Here is a 19,484-nt window from a genome sequence, read left to right as displayed (position 1 = left end):
GTCAATATTCAGGAGTTATCACAGATAAAATAAATTGTAGGAAAAGGTGATTTAAGTGTAAGTGCCAAGCTCCTCTGGAGTTTGAAATTTCTGCCTTCTGATGGATTTTTCAGCGTTGACTGAGATTTCTACTTTGCATCTTTGGGCACGATGCGATCTCTGAGGGTCATGTATTTAGTAAATTAATTATGTGAGTCCTTTGACACCAGGAAGGTTTAGCTTTTTATTCCAAGGCTTATTGGGAACATGTCCAAATCACTAGAGGGCTTTGGTGCTTAACACCCTATTTCGTAAGGTTCTGTTTGATCCTAGTTAATCTCAAAGGGACAGAGGGATCAATTCTTCGGCTTTTTATATGGAGCTGAGCTCCTAGTAGCAAAAAGAGATTGATTTCAGCGTTCTGAAACAGCAGAAAAAGAGCAGGAAAGCCACTTAAGATTGGGAAGATATGGAAACAGAATGGTCTGATAAGGACTAGAAGAACCCTCCTTTACTTCCACTATGTTATCCTCAAAAGAGCACCCTCATCAGCTGTTTTTCTTTTTACCCGTTGATCAGGTTTGTGGACGAAAGCCATAATGTTATTCTATAGCCAAGTGCTATGCTAACTAGCAAAAAAATTAATCAACTTTTTATCGTTTGTTTATCACCCTTTTTCCATGAAAATCACAAAACCGGAAAACAGTGAACATTGTGAGATGACTGACAAAGTTTCATGATGAGAGCACATCAAAAGGTTAGCCCCAAAGGGGCAGTAATTACTATCTCTTCACTACTATTTTCAAATGTACGGGTATGTGGTCCCCAGGGAGTTATTCAAACTAAATACAAGTGTTTTGAACATACACGTGCCTTTATCTTTTGCCAGCATTAAGTATGTCATGGGTGTGGGTGTTGAAAATCTAATTTTAACATGTTTTTACCCTGAGATTTTCTTTAAAAAAAAAGCTTAAATATAAAATGCAAAAGGGCCCTATACTGTGTCACTTCCTTCAATCATCTATATTCTTTAGCTATGACATCAGTATTAACACTCCAAAGTGAGAAAGCTTTAGAGTAAAAAATAATAAAATAATTAAAGGTGCTTAAACAATTATCAGACATGTGGCATAAACAAATTCAATAGTTAAAAGAAAGGTGCCACTGGATGGAAAAATGAAGCCATCACTGAAAGTTTTGAAATGTTTTGAGAAAATATATCTCAAATATATTTGAAAACAGTCCAGTTTCCACATACCCCCCTGTGACAGTGGAAAATCTAATAAGGGAAAAGTAGTTTACTAGTGGGTTGAGCTTCAGAGCTAATTTGTTATCATACAGGAAACTTCAACTGCGGACCCAATTAGATAGAATAAAAAAGTAATACGTCAAAGTGTTCTGAAATTCACCACTCAATGCTAAGGATAATTTAACAGTCATGTTAATTTATAGATAACAGAAATTAAATTATTAGTATTTGATTAACTAGTGTTAGACTTGGCATCCTTGGCTTGTTTCCCCTGACTTTTTGACTCCACCTCCTGCATTTTTGACTGTCTACTTGATTTTGTTTTTGCTGGCTTAGATGCTTTGGGCACTTTGCCACTGCTGATCAGTGTCAAAGTGCAAGTACTACCTGTGTAAATTGGGATTATGATTGGTTCTCCATGACTGGCATATCTGAGTTACAGGTAAGTCCCTAGTAAAGTGCACTGTATATGGCAAGGGCCTGTAAATCAAATGCTACTGGTGGGCTTGCAGTTCTGGTTGTGCCACCCATCTGATTAGCCCTGTAAATGTGTTTCAGACCTGCCACTGCAGTGTCTGTGCACATAGTGTTAGACTGCCATGTCGACCTGACACGTGCACCCACTTGCCAGGACCTAACCTTCCCTTTTCTTAGGTAGGCCAAAGGTGTGTTTTACATGTCCTGATAGTGAAATACTATGTATATCATTTTTCACTGTTGAAAGGCTGACTGTCCCATTGGCTATCATTGGAGCTGCACTGTAATATTTTACATGTGTAACTTTCAATTGGGAACAGCCAGAGGTTTGGAGTTTAGGCTCTCTGAACTCAGAATTTAATAGCACATTTTTGGGTGAAGGTGGTTTTGAAATTGGGTTTTTGAAATGCTACTTTTAGAAAGTGAGCATTTTCTTGTTTAAGCATCTGGAGTGCCTCTGCCTGTTTGTGTATTAACTGTCTAGTTTTGGAGTGACAGGAGCTGGGGATGTGCATTCACTCTAGGCTGTCACGGGGGGTGGGGCGTTGAGGTGTGTCCTGTCGTTCCTGGGTGACTCATAGCCAGGCTGAATAGACCTTTATGCATTTAGAGTAGTGGAAGGAGATTTCACTAGCACCTGAATAGACTGTGTCTGCTCTGCACAATACTGTCTCCACCTCCTGTAGTGAAGCTGGACCAGTGAGGTCAGAACTGTTTTTTACTGAGCTCAGAGATTCTTGCAACTAGGACTACAAAGAGAAAATGGGGTATAAATATTAGACCTGAAATCCCAGAACTTTAGATTACTTCTGGAATCATGAGAAACCTCTGCCAAGGAGAAGAGCTGAAGAGCTGTGAGGAGGAGTACTACCCTTTTACTATGTGTTGCTTTGCTGGGTTGGCATACAGTTGCTGCTTCTGCCAAGGAGAGGGCAAAGACTGGAACATTGCTGTGAACCTGCTTGTGAAGAATCTCCAAGGGCCTGTGTGTGCTTGCCTCCTATTCTGAAGTCTCAGTGACACAAAGGCTTTACCACAAGCTTCCTTGAACTTCGCTGCTGGGAGTTCTGACCTGCCAGGAGCTGCTTGAAACCTTTTAAAAATCATATTTCGAATTGTGTATGTTGGATTTTTGTTGTTTTGGTCTTATTTGGTTTAGATACAGATCCTTAATTTCCTAAACTGGTGTGGTGTTCATTTGTAGTTTTTTCACTGTGTTATTGTTTGTCTGGTTGCAAATACTTTAAACATTGCCTTTGGATAAGCCTGTCTGCTCATGCCATGCTACCAAGGGGGTGAACAGGGGTTATCTAATGATACTGACTAAGAAGCAAGGGTCCTGATTTGGAAGTTGCATACCTTTGCCAACTACAGACCCCATTTCTAACAACTAGCAATTATAGTTTATATTTATATAATAAGTATAAGTTAATTATATATATGTTATATTTAGCGACTATGTGAGCAGATTGCTTGCCGCACACTCCCTGAAGCCTCCTCCATTTAATTCTATGATAAAATGAAAGTTTGGCTTTAACCATGTCAAATCCTTTAAAGAGTCCTAGAAATGCATGTGCTTAGAAAGACTGATTCTCGGTCATAAAGATTTACATGAAATCTGCTATTAGGTCTCCTTGTGGTCTTCATGCGCCCACTTAGAATTGCACTGCTGTCAGGCTGATGTTGCTGAGCGCATATGATCTTGAGGAAAGTGAGGAATGCATTGTATTTATTGAACTTTAAATCAATCAAGAGTGTAGAAAGACATACAAGGCAGGCATACTGAGGGTTCGGGAGACAGGGTACTCTTATGTGTTTGAGGTGGAGTACCACGTCCGCCGAGCTCTAAATATGAACCTATGTTAACTTGGGAAGTTCTGGTCTCTGTGATGCAGTGTGAAAAAAGGGAAAGGTAGCAAACAAATAAAGAAAATATTTGAATTGAACTGATTAAGCTCAAATTGAGGAATTGTAACAGGAGTACCTGACTTAGCTGTGAGTAGACACAGAAAAGAGGAGCACAGGGGCTATTATAGAATGCCAATTTTATAAAAATAAAGAAAAGCAAAAATGCTGACCTGAAGTAAAATGAAGAAAACTATGTAAATTCTGTATAATGCCTATCACATTTTTCTTTAAAAAAAAAAATCAGGTATTTCTTTCCATGTTACTTTTTTCATACAACAATATTTCCTTTAAAAATAAGACCTAATATTTACTAAAGTACATCTATATATGTATCTATATAATAACTCGGGTGAACTTAAGGTTAACATGTGCAATGTTTTGCTTTAAGGGTTAAGCCTTCTTTCCAAAAAGCATTTTGTGTGCACCAAATAATCCTTGCAACATGCTAAAAATAGTTTAACTCAACTATTGTAATGGAGCCACTTCCTAGAAGGCACAGTGATACACCAAACATCCAACATCATGAGGTGTGAGAAAAGTACTCCTCTGGAGCCTACTGTATGTATGGTGTTTAGAAAAGTAGAGAATAAGCATTTGCATAGCCAATAGGTCTCGCCTTTGGGACCTTATAAGTATTTAGTTATGCAGCACAATATCCTTGGTGCAACAACATCAACTGTTGCATGGCTAAACACTTATAAGGTCCCAAAGGCGAGACCTATTGGCTATGCCAATGCTTGTTGTTATTTTGTACTTTGCATGTAAGTGCAATAGGGAAATTGATAAGAAGAAGGCAAAATTGATGAGATCGATCATTGGTATTTTCCCATAGCGGGGTGACTATAGCAGCTTTCCAGTAAGGGTGTACTATTAATGAGGAAATTGGGGAGATACATAAAGTAGTCGAAAAAAGGAGTAAAGGTGTTGATGACTTTCCTCAATTGATGTACTGAAAAGAAATCCAACGAAGAAGCAGAAGTTAAGGATCCTGAGATGCTGGCCATCTGATCAATCGTCACTCGTGCAAATAAGGTCCAGGATCCAAAGTTAGATTCTCTGTCTGTTTGCCAGGTGTATTTGCAAAAAGTTGTTATCTAAACTAGTGATTTTTTTGTAAAAGAAATCAGACAATTACATAGTTCTTAAGAAGGTATAATATGATTAACCCCAGAACATGGACAGACCATATTTTTCAAATAAATTGTGAATACTTTTTTGGTGGGATTTTTTGAGTTTGAAATGCACTCATAAAAATAGCCGGCTTTCATCCTTTAAAGAAGTGTGTAGCAGTGGTATAGTTCATCTTTATTCAGCCCGACCTTTTGGATTGTAAGTTTTTTCTCAATTTTCTTTGAAGTGTTTTACAAATCTGCTTGGACGATTTAAGTTCTTCTGTGTACCAGAGAGCTGTTGGTGAACTTTGCAGTGGAATGGTCTGTTTTAGGGATTAAATATAGACTTAGCCATTCATTTACTGGTCTAGAGCTGGGAGAGGATGGGGGGGAGGGGTCTGCAAATGACAAGAAGGGTCTGGAATTGCTCATTGGAGAACATGTGTGTCTCCATCACACGTGTCCATGGATTTCACTATTGTGCAGAGAGTGTGAGGAACTCGCAGTGTTATAGACACTCAGTTTAGATTTACAAGTGTATAACACACACTCACAAACTCTCTGAACTAATATGCCCATGCCAAGAACCTTCTCTTAGGCTACTTATTTAGTGCAAAGGCTATTCAGTACCTGTGTGGATTGGATCACTCTGTATAGCAAGCAGGGCGCAAAGGGTGTGTGGATCACAATGTACGCCATCTCTGCGTGCACAGGTTTTTACAAGACTTGCTCCAGGGAACTTCGGAATCTGTCCAGTGTCGGACACTCAGATTCGACATACTAACACAACATGCAAGGTTTATACACCCACTTGATAGTCCAATGTGTAGACAGACGCTGACAGGGAGGGAAAGAGACATGGAGGGGGAACGGGTGGTGCCACAAGGAACGAAAAAGAGTATCAGGCAAGCAACAGAGGCTTATTATGGAGAGAAGGAGACGGGTGATTGAATGCGGAGATTAGGAGGGAAACTGAGGGCAGGATACGGAAAGAGGGAGGAACGTATGCAGAGGTATAGAAACAAAAAGCCAGAGAACAGATGCTGTAGAAGAGAGGGAGGACAGAGGCAGAGAGATACATAGTAAGAGAAACGGGAAAGATAAGGGTCAGCAGTAAAAGACAAGAGACGCACGGAGGTAAAGTGTTGTGGGTTAAACAAACAAGGACACCACGCCAAGAGAGTGGGGCGTGCGTGCGTGCGCAGCCTGCTCTTTTTAGAGGCACATACTCGTGCTTGTGGTGCGCCGCTGCGCGCTCCTGCAAGGCGGATGCCGCCACAAGCACGAGTATGTGCTTCTAAAAAAAGCAGAGCAACGGCAAATGGTCCTCCTATGCAGCGCATGCGCGCTGCATAGGCGAGACCTAAAAAGCTCTGAATCTGTCAAGTCAAGCCCAAAAATATTATAATAGTACACAAATGTGGTTGCTAGGAGTTAAAGGCCGAATGGGTTTCAAATGTTTCAAAATATTAAAATACATTGGAAATGTATTAGAAGGTATTAAGTGCAACATCAATGTGATAGTACACAACACCACAAAGAAACATGGTGACCTATATACCTATAGGTGAGACCACCTCACCCAATAACTTAACACTCAGAGTTAGAGTGCTGACCTAGGGTAACTGCACCTAGGCAAAGGGAATGGTACAAAGGTGCCTACTCCCTCAGTATATAGGTCACAGTGTTTCTTTGTTGTGGTGTGTCTTCTATGGAGGCAAACACATTGCTTGAATCCTCCACTACTCCTTGTGTGTTAACAATAATAGGACACAGCACATAATTGTTTTATTAAAAATAGTGCACATCACATTATTTAGTGTTAGCTGCACACACTTAGTTGAACAAGTGACACTGCTAAAATGGACATCTGAAATACTAGTGAGCGTCAACTACAGCCAATACCTGTAAGTATCCGCCAACTAAACTGCTCATGCTTGAACAGCGGCTTGGTGGTTTCCACATCATTGCAGAAGAGCCAGGAGAGGCCAATGATTTCCTGAAAATCATGAGAAAGAGTGATGTCAAGTCAACAAATACACCACTCAAAACAGCAATTCACTGGAAAAAAGTTACTCTAATTGACAACAGTAGAATACAGTGCCTTTTAGTAATGCTATGGATCAAAGGTTGAGCCAAACTCTAATTCTGGTCTGCTGAACTAGAGAGAAGTGCTTAGTGTGAAAGTCTCAGCACAGGTGGAATTCTAAGAGATAAAATTTGTATCATGACCAGAAAATATTTAGAGGACAAGAGCAAAGTCCTACATCTACATGTTTTTTGCAACCATATATATATATATATCATTTATTATTTACATGGTGCATTTCACATTGATGTAATAGGGAACAACGATATCAGGTATAAGATGAAAAGAAAGAGAAAAACATTAAACATATTATATAACTAATTGTTGTCATTTATTTTGATAAAATACATATACAGTAATGCATGCCACAGCGACGTTGCTTCCGAGCCTTGAGCAAGACAGATATCAGAATCTAACAGATGGAGAAGGGAATTAAAGATATGTGGGCGAGAATTAACAAATCTCCTTGCATCGGAGCAGGTGCGTACTGCAGTTAATCATTGCTGAGAATTACCTACAAGAAACATTTTTGGGGGGAGAAGAAGTTATGGTTTTAGTCAATGTCAGGGATAACTATAGTATTTTGCTGGATTGCTTGGTTGACCACATGGGGCATATTTCTCTTCCTGAAAGGGCTTTGGGAATGTCCATTTAGTTTCAACATGTACTGTTTTGTATTTCCTGTTTTTCAAGCACATCTTTTAACTTTGAAAAGGCTTCAAAAATATTAGATATCATACATTTTCAACTTGAAAAAGCAACTATGCAAGTGGATAGTTAGGGTCAAAGTTGCAAAACAATGCAGAACAATGTAACTGGTCAAATGAATAAGCCACACTTTAATAAAGGAATTAAACAATCTGAATTGCACAGTCTAAAGTAGCATGAATGTGAGATGTTTCAAACAAATTGTACCTGGAAAATGTGGGCCACGAGGCATCCAAATCATATCCTCTTGATGCAAGATCGAACTGGACATCTGTAAGCTCATACAAGTGACTGATAATGTCAGAGCTTATTTTTGGCTTCCGAAATGGACTTCTGGCATAGTACCAATCACTAAAAGGAAAACAATAAATACAAACTGTAAAAGATGCTTACAATAAAATTTAAATGTAATATACACAATTTGACTGAAACCTACACAGAGGCTACGTCTTTTAAGCAATAAATATATTTAAAAAGTATTTTAAAAAATTGCCCCAGCTCATTCTCTTACTTTAGCACCCAAACTACCCCAGTTTACATATGGGAAGAGCTGCTGGGGAATATAGACAATAAATTGGACTTATTATTGTTGATCCATGGGCTGCCCATGGCACAATATGTCTTCCAATGTTTCTGAGAGACATAGGAAGACTTTCTGAATTTCATCATTATCAGTTTATTCTTTTTAAGCTATAGATTTCAGAAATAAAACGTCAGATCTTGTTCCTCTGATACCAAGAGGCATGGTTATCACTTCTCTCCTGAAATTAAATACTCCAAACTTTCCAGTGGCAGTCTGTGATGTTTATGGTTTGCCTCTTTCCCTGGTTTTCGCTCCCAACTGGCAATATAGTCAATATTATCATACAACAGAACCACAATACAACGGATCTTTAAACTTTTAAATTGAATCATAACATTAAAAAATCCTAGAACATCACAGCAGATGCATGAGCGCAATCTCTTGCATCAAGCACTGACTTAATTAGGGTTGAAATGGTTCATTATTGATCCTCTAGACAAATTGGGCCTACTCACAAACAGTGATACAACAAACTTAATATTTAAATCTATGTCCAATTGTGGTTTTATTACTTTGTGCTGTTCACAAATTCACGTTAGATTCTGCAGGAAAAGCAATGTTGCATTCAGCCTAGATTTCCATGCAGATTCCATGGCAAAACACGTGATTTTCACGATACGATTGCCTCTGTATGGAGGTGCCTATGGCGGAGAAGTCTGCACAGGGGGAACGGAATCCCTTGTACAAATACACATTTTTATGATTTTTTGCCGTGCTGGGAAATATATTTACCCAAGGAGAATTACCTTTCACATACCCACACTAGATTTGAGGGTGATTCATTTCTCTGTCAACCTTAGGAAGGTATATATGACAGTCCTTTGCTAGAGTAAAATCTGACATATTCAAGGCTAGAAATGGAAATGTGAGGGGTTTGTGAATGTCCACAAATGCACTTATTTGCGGACGTTCAAAAACTTCAATGGCTAATCACGCCTTAAACCCATAGGAACACACTGAATCCCACCTCTTGAGTGGGTGGAGATCTCAGCACTTGAGGCGTTGATAATCATAACCATAAATGGGGTTTTTCTTGCCAGGAATTTTTTGTTGAATTTTTAAGTAAGATACATTAAATTGGACATAAACGTACCTTAACAACCAAATGTACCTTTGCAAAAGTCCCCATTGGGTGCAAATATTTTTAATAACGTGCTGATATAATTTATATTTATCTTTTCCTTTCCAAATACATGTGTAATACGCTGTGCATATTGCCATGACTTCAATACCATGCGTATTTTAAAAAGATCAATTACTCTATCTGACATAGTAGGATACATCCTGTTGGCTAGAGCAGTGCAGATTTCTCCTTACATTATGAGTTTTATTGCTTCTCCCCTGCTACATGGTCATTCGCCATACCTAAAAATGTTCATACTATTTACCACACACATACCATCCACCTACACTTCTTAATTTGAAAACGAAAGTTCCCAGAATACACCCAGACAATCATGTTCGTTTATCCTCTTCAATTGCCAATCCTTTTTGCTTCGAAGTACACATGTTAGAGCTTAATCACTCTACAGACTGATGTTTCTTCTCATTACCACCACCGTATATTTTGATGGGCATGAATCACTCCTACACAATGGATGGATTTTATATTACTATTGTGGACTTCCAGGAAATGTTCAACAGCATTATAGTTCAAATTGCATAACTTGCATTGATTCACATCCTCTTTAATTCTGAATTGAAGGGTCTAACTGTGCTTCCAATTGAGAACTGAATTTTACATACTCATGTGATGTAACCTACATGAGATATTAAGTGAAACTGTTCATATGAGCTATATCAAAAGAATATGGACTCACACATTTCTGTTTTACCTACATTTGGAACACTTCTGAAGCCATGATAACTCAGGATTGACCGCCATATGATTACTTAGAAATGTATACACTAACCATTAACTACAGTCGAGAAAGTATTCAAAACGTTTTGTTTTTATCAAGCTCTGTGATAAGTTTTTATAATTTTCTATCTGGGTACAAATCCATTTGACACTGAGCAATTCTTTGTGTGCTGTGAAACATTTTTGCGTCCGAGGTGGGAAATAACTGCTAATCGTATAATGCTCAGTGACATCGTTTTTGTTAACATTATTGATTAAACCCTATCCTAAACAATGACTATCTCTACATCAAGATATGCTACAGACTCCTTACAGCACTGGACAGCTAAAATTTTATTACATTTTGGTTTAAACAATCTAGATATTCAAGCAAAGTTCCTTTGTCCCATTTCCTACAATGAGCAGTCATCAATATATATGATCCACAGGACTGGATACGTAGATCAGAACGTCAGTGTTGTTGACGCCCAGCCCAGGTTCAGATTTCCACTTAGCGGACCAAACAGTGGTCAATGGCTTTCCATTTTCCTGGGTGTACATTTTCCCGGAAACTGTAAGCCTATAAATCATGTGCTACAATAGCGATAACATTTTAACAAGCAGGCCAAAATTAGGAATCTGTGCTTTTAATTGGTATTTTTCTCATTGAATTACCAGCAGATTTTTAGTGGCCACTTTTTATTATGATGAAGATTTGCACTAGCTTTGTTCCACCTTGGATGGAACAACATCTATTAACCAATTTATCAAATTACCTTCAAGTGGGTAAATATATTTTAGACCCGCCACTTGAAACCCTTATTCATCTTAAGAATGTGCACTTGTTTATTTCCTAACTTTATTAATGTACTGTTTCATATCATTGCAGACTAAGCCACTCAAGGAGAAATTCTACCCTGCATGTGAACCAGCAACAAACATATTCATTTACCTTACCTACAACAACTAGGAAATTCATGGGGACTATTAAAATTCTAATTTGCGCAGAGACTCTCAAAACCATAGTGCCAATCCTATCATAACAATTGTAAATATAGCATACTCATCCCAAATGGGTTCAATATCCCTCACCACTGGACCCGTGTTATATTCCAGCACATTAGGTAGAGGGGAAAACATCGAGGACAAATGTAATAAAAAACTGCCTTTATCTCAAATTCCATGGTAGGCATCTCTTCTCTCTCCTGTTTTTCTTCTTCCTAAGGTGATGTACACTTGCAATGTATCCCCAAAAACCTTTGTGATATACATACATATATATACTAAAAACAACAAAGATTAAAGATTAAAGTGTTGTTATATCTATGAGTTGAAATAAGGTAGTAACCACTGAAATTCCCCACTTATAGATTACTTGCTCTCACCACACGCCCAGCTTATGACCTCACATATTACATCACTCATGACATGTTAAATGACATCAGCGATGACATTTCACATTACTGATGACATCAGACAATCATTTGTTTAAGACATATTTTATTATTTTCACCAATTCAAAAGAAAAACAACAGATATTGAATCAACAGCCATTAACAACCTTGTAACAAATGAGGAAAGTGTGTACACGTGATTCAAATCAGTACCTCAGTATAATTATGCCAATACTGCACATTGCAATGTACAAAGTATAAAATCAAAAGACATTCCTGGGAATTTTCAACGAGTCCACAGATCTGAAAGAAACTGGGTCAATCTCCTTCAGTGTCTTCAGACCCTTTCCTGTCCGATGACATCAGACAATAATTGACACTGTTTTATAGGGTTTGTGGCCTTGAAGTCATTTAACACACTACAGCTATGGACATTTTTCTATTTACCTTAATGGCATTACCCACTTAAATACATCACAGGACCGCCAATTGTAAGACTGACAGGCATACACTGTCACTGTAAAGACACTTTATTTTCCACCAGGCCCACGAACAGCACTGTGCAGTTTAGTAAAACACACTACACACAATCCTGAGATGGGCACAGGAGCATACAACCTCCAAGCCATGCTTAGAACACCTGTGAGAGATAAACTACCTCCTGGTGGGACACCTCTTCATTCTACATTATTCAACAATCACTAATGCCTCAGAAGTTTGAGCAAAGTTTTGGAAATAAACACTCGCAGTTTATAAACATCCTTGCTACATAGAATGTATCTATAGCACTGTATTACAACTATTTAATATGGGCACGTGCCCAGATATACCCTATTGGATAATCTATAGTCAACATGAGGTTTTTCCTTTCTCTCAGATTTTTGGAATAGACTTTGTCTTTAAACCTTAACTTACTTTCAACCATACCTCTGCAACCCACATAAGTGGCTCAGCCTTTCTCTTGTTTAACAGGGAGTAATATTTACACTCCAAACTCTAGTGATTTGTAAATTGTGCAGCACATAACTTTCAACTTGCACAATCTTGCTTGCCACCAGGGCTTACTCTATTTCCATGCTTTTGATCCACACATGTAATATAAAATGTGTATTTGTAAAGCGTATGCTCACTCATAGGTATCTTGGTGCTGAATAACAGATGTTTATTGTCACCCAACTCAATGGTACTCATTTTATCCACCTCAGATGGATGAAAGACTGAGTGGACCCGCCAGGATTTGAACCTGTGACCATGAGGTCGAACACAGGCTCCTGCAGTTAATGCATTGGTCCACTGAGCGACCAAACCCGGCCATCACACTCAGTATCTCTATGTTGCATATTACTATGGCATTGTCAGAGATATTATTAATGATATTATCAGTGATGTCATCAATTTCATTTAGCATGTAATGAGTGATTTAATATATGAAGTAGAAGTAGTAAAAGTACTTTATTCGGCCGTAGGCCACTTCATAAAACAATACAGCAAATGAAATATAAAATATTACATATAAATGTTCCAAAATATGCCTGATTGCACAAAAGATAATCCACAAGTGCTAACCACAGACAAAAAACACAACGTGGTACGCCATGCCTAAAGATAAGATTCATGCATATCAAAATGTAAGTAGTAGCTAAAGCTAAGTGCAGTCACAGACCAAGTAAACAATAAAAAGGTATACACCGATAAGTCCATTATTAACAGGCGAGGATAAAATTCATGGGCCATTTGCCTAAAATATAACTAAATGGACAAAACATATAAACCGGTAGATGGCAACAATGGCTCCCTCACTGCAGACTGCAAACCATGCACTTTCCTGGACCACAACCGTAATAGATAAAGTGCAAGTGCTCTATAACTCAGGCAAAAGGCCTAGTTACTTCCTGTTCCCACCCACTACAGAAATAACTAAAAAATGCAGAACTCTAATGTTAAAGTGGAAGAACAAGTTACTCATGATGGAGCTCAAGATTCGGAAAGCAATTTGAAAGTGATGAAACCCCAAACGCCGACAGTAGGGTTTCAGCCATTTTGCCCGCACTACAGATTACAGTGGACAACAAAATAAGAAATGTTTTATGATCTCTACACTGCTTGGACAAATGTAACATAAGCGCTAATCACTCGCCTTGAGGCTCGTCTTGTTCCATCTATGAGTGTAGCTGTTCACCGCTAGAGTGCTGACCCTAAATGTGCTAAAAAAATTAATTGTCCACTGTGGAACAACCTTATCAAGACAGGGTTCAAACCGAGGAACTCATTTTATGAACAGAAACCTCCCAGTAAGGCTGTCGCTGTCAGCTTCCCATATACACTCACTATTTAAGTGTCCCCAAAATATTTTCTTCATAAGACTCTTTTTTTGAAGGGTTGGTGGCAGAGGGATTGATCCACAGTGCTTTCAGATCTAGCCTGAGGAGCCATTTTTTAATGTGGGCTAGCCAAGGAACAATCATTTCCCTAACCAAAAGGATGAGTTCACGAAGGCCTTGCCAATACAACTCAGGCTCAGGGCATGACCATAGTCTAATCCAGTATACCAAAGGTCCCAGAGTGGCTAAGTCGCCAATCCGCGTTAAAGCTAATTCAAAATACAAAGTGACTGGTGGTATGGATAGGGGAGGGATAATATGGACCATAGAAAATGATTTTTTTCTGACAGAGAGACTGTCCAAAGAACCTGTGCCCCAAAACCTAAGCCTCATAAAGTGCAGCCAACTGGACCTGAACCTTATAAACCTCCACTACTGGAGAGACTGCTCTCTCAGTAAAATCCCTGTGCATTCATCCGATAGCTGCTGATTAATGTAATAAAATAGGCCTGGACTTCTCGATATGGGATGGCCATGTCATGGAACTACAGAACCTTACACCAAGGTAATCAACATGTTTGACTTCCTCCAGTACCTCAGACCCCAGTGTTAAGTTCCTACGAAAGGACCTGTGCGGACTTAGAGTCAGGAATTTGGTTTATTATGCATTAATCTCGAGCCCCCTATTACTACAGAACTCCTGAAATTTGTTTAACAAGTTCTGAATCAGCGCGGGTGTTCTGGAGATAAGGAGCGTATCATCGCCGAACAGCTGGCAAGGGATGAGAACACCAACAAATTTAGGTGTGTCATTGATGCAACCATGGACTTAATTAAACACATAGTTGATATAGAGGGAAAACAGCATTGGTGCCAATACGCAGCCCTATAGCACTCCCCGTGTGACACTAATCCTCTCAGTTCGTGTCTTGTCCTTACCCCAACATACTTGGGCAAAGATGTTCTCATGTTACCTCTCCAAGATCTCTACCAGGGTTGGCGGAGCCCCCATTGACCTGAGAGTTACCCAGAGATTAGCTCTAGGGACCAGATCGAATGCTATTCTCAGATGAATGAAGTCAACAAATAGACGATCCTTTAAGATCATAATATACTTCCAGAGTATCATGGAAAATCTAAATATTTGATCCACAGTTCCTAACTTAGATCTAAACCCGGCCTGGAATGGTGAGAGGAAATCAAAGTTGATAGCCCATGCCTGGAGTTTGGCCAAGACCTGGCAGCAGAAAACCTTCTGCAAGATATCAGTTGTTTGAATCTACTCTAGCACCTTTTTAAAAAATTGGAATAATCACTGCTCCTCTCCGTGAATCAGGGAGAGGAGCTCCTGACATGCTGGAATTGGACAGGATGTTGATGTATGGGGCCCAGATATCAGAAAGGTACAAGTAACCAGGAATAAGGTCTTGCCCAGGTGCTTTTTGGTTTTAGAGATAAAATTGCTCCCGTAGTATCCTCTAGAGAAAAAGTAATAGTATCAAGCATCACTGGATCTTTGACATCCTGTGAGTGCAAGGCAGCTGGGCTAGAGAGTGCACAGAATAAATATTACTAAAATATTTGACCCAGATCAGCGAATGAATATGATGGGCAGTAGAAGTTCGAATTTCCAAGTTGCCATGTGCAATTACATGCCATTAGAGAGGGAACATCCTTCCTTTTGGATCCTGCCAATTTTCTCATTCCAACTCTCCTTACTGTCCTCTAGCACCTTTTTGTACAGGTTCCTTGCCATGCGAACCTGCTGGGGGCATAGAGATCTAATAGCAGTTAGTAGATTTGATTTGACTTGTCTACAGTCTTAAGAGAACCAGAGGGCAGATTCAGAGTTGGCCCTTTTATGATCGCTAGCGCCCACATCCACCTCAAAAAGACGGAGAAGAAATGGCCATGAATTATAGTAATGGGGATTTCATCTATATCAATATCCTTGTATGGAGAGATTGAACAATCACAGAGATTTGAGATAGAAGCAAGCCCCAAAGGGTAAAAATTAATTTGAGGCTACTTAAGGGCCCTCCTGGAATTCCCAACGATTACACCCCCAGGATATCTGGGCTGATCCAGAATCTCATAAAGCTCTTCTTTAAGACTTATGTGGAGAGGATTGTGATTACTCTCCGTCCTAACAGTAACACAAAAGTCAGCCAACCATTCCGATAAGTCAAGAGATAACCAAATGTAGTCAATACTACTTTTGGTTAGGCCTCTTATGAATGTATATGCCCTAATCTAGTCAGAATCTGTCCTACCATTACATGCCGAACCCTGTGGGCAATAGTAAACAGGGCCAACTGTGCAGCCACTACAGGGCATATTTTTAAAGGGGTGGGGGTTAAATCCAAGATTATACAGGGCTGAATCCTCCGCTTTAGTTACCAGCAAGATGTAGTCTAGTAGCTCAAAAGTGGTGTTAAAACCGCCCCGATGATAAGCCTTGGTTTGTATGTCAAGGACTCTAGGTGATTATCAAGGACAGACAGTATAGCCGATGGACAGTTGTAACCCACACTGGCGGTTGTAGCTTCTTAAATATTGGCACCAAAGTGGATTTCCCCCAGATGTTAGTTGGAGCCCCCTTTTTACTCGAGCTGCAGCTTTCTCAACGCGGATTGGTAGTTTCTCATCGCGAGCGGTCGTGAGCATACGCGACCACTTGCAATGAGAAACCTGACCTCCCCGCATTGAGAATCTCGCCGGGAGGTTTATTTTCCACGCTCGCGATCGGCAACTTGATGTTGCTGATCGCGAACGAGGAAAAAGTCTCGCCGGGATGTCATTTTGCTCGCTCGCGGTCGCCAACTTGACGTTGAGGACCGCGAGCAAGCGTTTTTGCACTGTGCTACGTGCAATTCGCGTAGCGCGTAGTTGCGCAAACTACGCGAGCGTAGCGTAGTTTTCCGCCCAGGCCTAGAGATAACAAGTTACAAGATACCTTCAAGCATCCGGCACTGTACAATCATTGCGAACAGCAAACTACGCAGTTCGCATAGTGCTACGCGTAGGTCGCGTTAGTGCACTTCGCGTAGCTACGTGTAGCACTACTACGCGAACTACGCCCAGGGTTAGTTATCTCGCATATGAGCTGATTAAGTTCTGGGCCTGCATCATGAGGGGGTCATAATACTTCGGTAGATATTACTATCACACTGGTTGATAGCTTGGGATTTGTAAAAGGCCAATGCTTGGTCTCCTACAATTGGAACTGGGTCTCCACTGTCAAGGCCAGCATTGTGTCTAGTAGGAGCTTCACCTGGCCCATCATTTTCTCCTGGAAGGTTGATAACATTTTTTTCATTACAACAATAACAGCTGACAACATTTGACCGAAAGCTGGCCAGTTCCTTTCCCTTCGCCCCTCTTCCACTTCAAAGGAGGCAGATTTTTTGGAGGGATAGAGTTTGGTGAGTCTGTGGTAATCTCATTCATATTGCTATGGGAAACACAATAATTCTTTGATTTCCATGTATTTTGCTTTTTGGTAGACTTACTGGGAGATATACGTGGTTGACCTCTAGGATCAACAAAAATTTGGAGAAATGTCAGTTAAAGACACTGGATCAGTGATTTGACTATGAACGGCCTCAATTTGATTCTTGACCAGATTAATTTCAGTAGACAGGGCCCCTATAGCCAAGGAAAGATAAGTAGTAATTATTTTGACCTGGAAGTCTTTTCTTAACCATTTTCAAAATAAGTATTCCTCAGTAGAAAGCGTCCAACAAGAAGACCCCGACCAAATATCACGCATCAAAATCCAAACTCAAAGAGAGTGGGCACTGCCTCTTTCGGGCTATAATGGCCTCAGATTACCCCGTTTTGGCCCAGTCTTCTTCCGGGCACATGTCCAGGGCCATCCCGCGAGTGTCTTGTGCCGTCCTCTGGAGGTGAGAGGCTGGGAAACTAAGTCCCACCCTAGCACAGTGCTAGCAAACAATCAAAGTCCACAAAAAGTCTCTGCCACAATGACTCACATGCTGTGGGATAGCGGCTGCACTTTTGTAGCGTGTCAGTGCCGCACCTTCCAGAGGTGAGAGGATGGGGGACGAAATCTCATCCCACTGCTGGCAAACAATCAAAGTCCACAAGACTTGTCTGCAGCAATGACTCCCGCACTGCGGGGAAGCGGACGCACTTTTGTAGGAGCCTGGCCTCTGGGGGTGAGAGGCAGGGGGACGAAGTCTCACCCAGCCAAGTACTGGGAAACAACCAGAGTCCACAAGCGGTCTCTGCCACGATGACTCCCACGCTGTGGGGAAGCAGCTGTGCTTTTGTAGTGCATCAGGGGCCTGTCCTCTAGAGGTGAGAGGCTGGGGGAAGAAGACTCACCTCAGCCCAGTGTTGGCAAACAATCAAAGCCCACAAGCGGTATCTGCCGCAATGACTATTATTATCATATCATATGATTATTATTATCATATCTAACTATGATAATCTCTTTAAACTTAGTTTTTTCAGGGAAATTCAGTATTTTCATCATATTTATCCAATTCTCCCACTGAGCACAGCTTTGGACCATGGGCGCAGGGTGTTGGGGACAGGGTCATTCAACCACCAATAGGTAGCAAAACCCTGCTTCACATAGCCTTCAGCCCTACATGGCAGGGGCTTGGGCAACCAACCCCATGTGTAAAACAGTGGACATACTATTTTTTGGAGTGTTTTATCATATTTTGACAGTTTTAGCTTCTGCTTTTGTAATTAAATATCGTTTTCATTTTTTGGCAGTTGCAAACTACTGTATTTTATTTTTGTATATGATTTAAAACGTTGTTTATTATTTATTTTTGTTTATGCAAGTCTTTGTGTTCTGTTTGCAGATGCTGTTCCTTGGCCTTGTATATATTCTTCTATATACTTCACCACAGGCCACAACTTTATAGTGTCCTGAAATACAGTGTGTTGTCACAATTTTCCTGCTTGTCTTGTTGCAGCACTTCATCCAGAGCAGTTCGTACTGTTTCTATTGCTCGCTTCTCTACACGTATTATGTTGTTCTTCACGTAAAGTGCAAAGAGACCTGTCCCTTGTGAACATTTCTGCTTCACTGTACCTGAATGAATTGTTTGGGATAAAGTCCTATTTGATATTTTTGGTCCTACAGAGACATTACAAATTCCTTATTTATTTAAGATTTCAATGGATGATGTTATCACTCCTGGTAGTACTTCAGATGACTGAGATGTTACCACTATCAAAAGTATGCTTTCTGAACTGGAATCTTATACAGTATTCAAAACTGAGGATTTATATTTTAATTTTGCAAATTATGGTGAAATGTTTTGTTATCATCATTATGCACACCATTATTTACACAAAGCTAGTACTCCACATTCAGTTTTCAATTACACACAATGGGAACATTGGCCAACACCAGACGTGGGTAGTAAGAAAACATGCTTGCAAACGTTTGCATATTTTTGTGGAAACAACCCATTAGACCCAGTTTCTTATTAAAATAAACAGACGCCTTTCCCAGCTACCCAAACAAAATTAATCTAATCCAATCCAAAAATTCTTTATTTCGGTCATATAGACCATAAAAGACACAATAAAAACATTACAGACAATAAAACATTATTAAAATACATTTAAGTAAAAACGACTCTCCCAGCAATGAATGAGTTAAAATTACATTTAAAAGATTCTTTAAAAAGTTCAGGGAGCTTCAGACAATTTTTTCCTTCTAATCAACCAAATGGCCATAAGAAATTTGGAAACAGCAAACACAATGTGGCCCAGGGTACTAGTTTTCAAAATCCTGTATGCTTGTGCAAACTCTCTGAATCCCAGGTTCTTACAG

At 39.8% G+C, this 19,484-nt stretch overlaps 1 protein-coding gene across 3 annotated transcripts in view; it reads right to left on the bottom strand.

The window, feature by feature from the left end:
• FYCO1 (FYVE and coiled-coil domain autophagy adaptor 1) overlaps nucleotides 1–19,484 on the bottom strand; it is a 785,579-nt gene that overhangs the window by 523,280 nt on the left and 242,815 nt on the right. For all 3 annotated transcript variants that reach the window (XM_085607344.1, XM_085607346.1, XM_085607347.1), the window contains exons 6-7: nucleotides 7,730–7,873; nucleotides 6,631–6,724 (exon numbers count right to left, since the gene is read on the bottom strand). In XM_085607344.1, the coding sequence (XP_085463470.1) occupies nucleotides 6,631–6,724; nucleotides 7,730–7,873 (238 nt within the window). The remainder of the gene's footprint in view (nucleotides 1–6,630; nucleotides 6,725–7,729; nucleotides 7,874–19,484) is intronic.

The sequence above is a fragment of the Triturus cristatus genome, chromosome 5_2 (genome assembly GCF_964204655.1).
Source record: "Triturus cristatus chromosome 5_2, aTriCri1.1, whole genome shotgun sequence".
Taxonomy (NCBI): Eukaryota; Metazoa; Chordata; class Amphibia; order Caudata; family Salamandridae; genus Triturus; species Triturus cristatus.
This window is presented reverse-complemented; position numbering and strand designations above follow the sequence as displayed.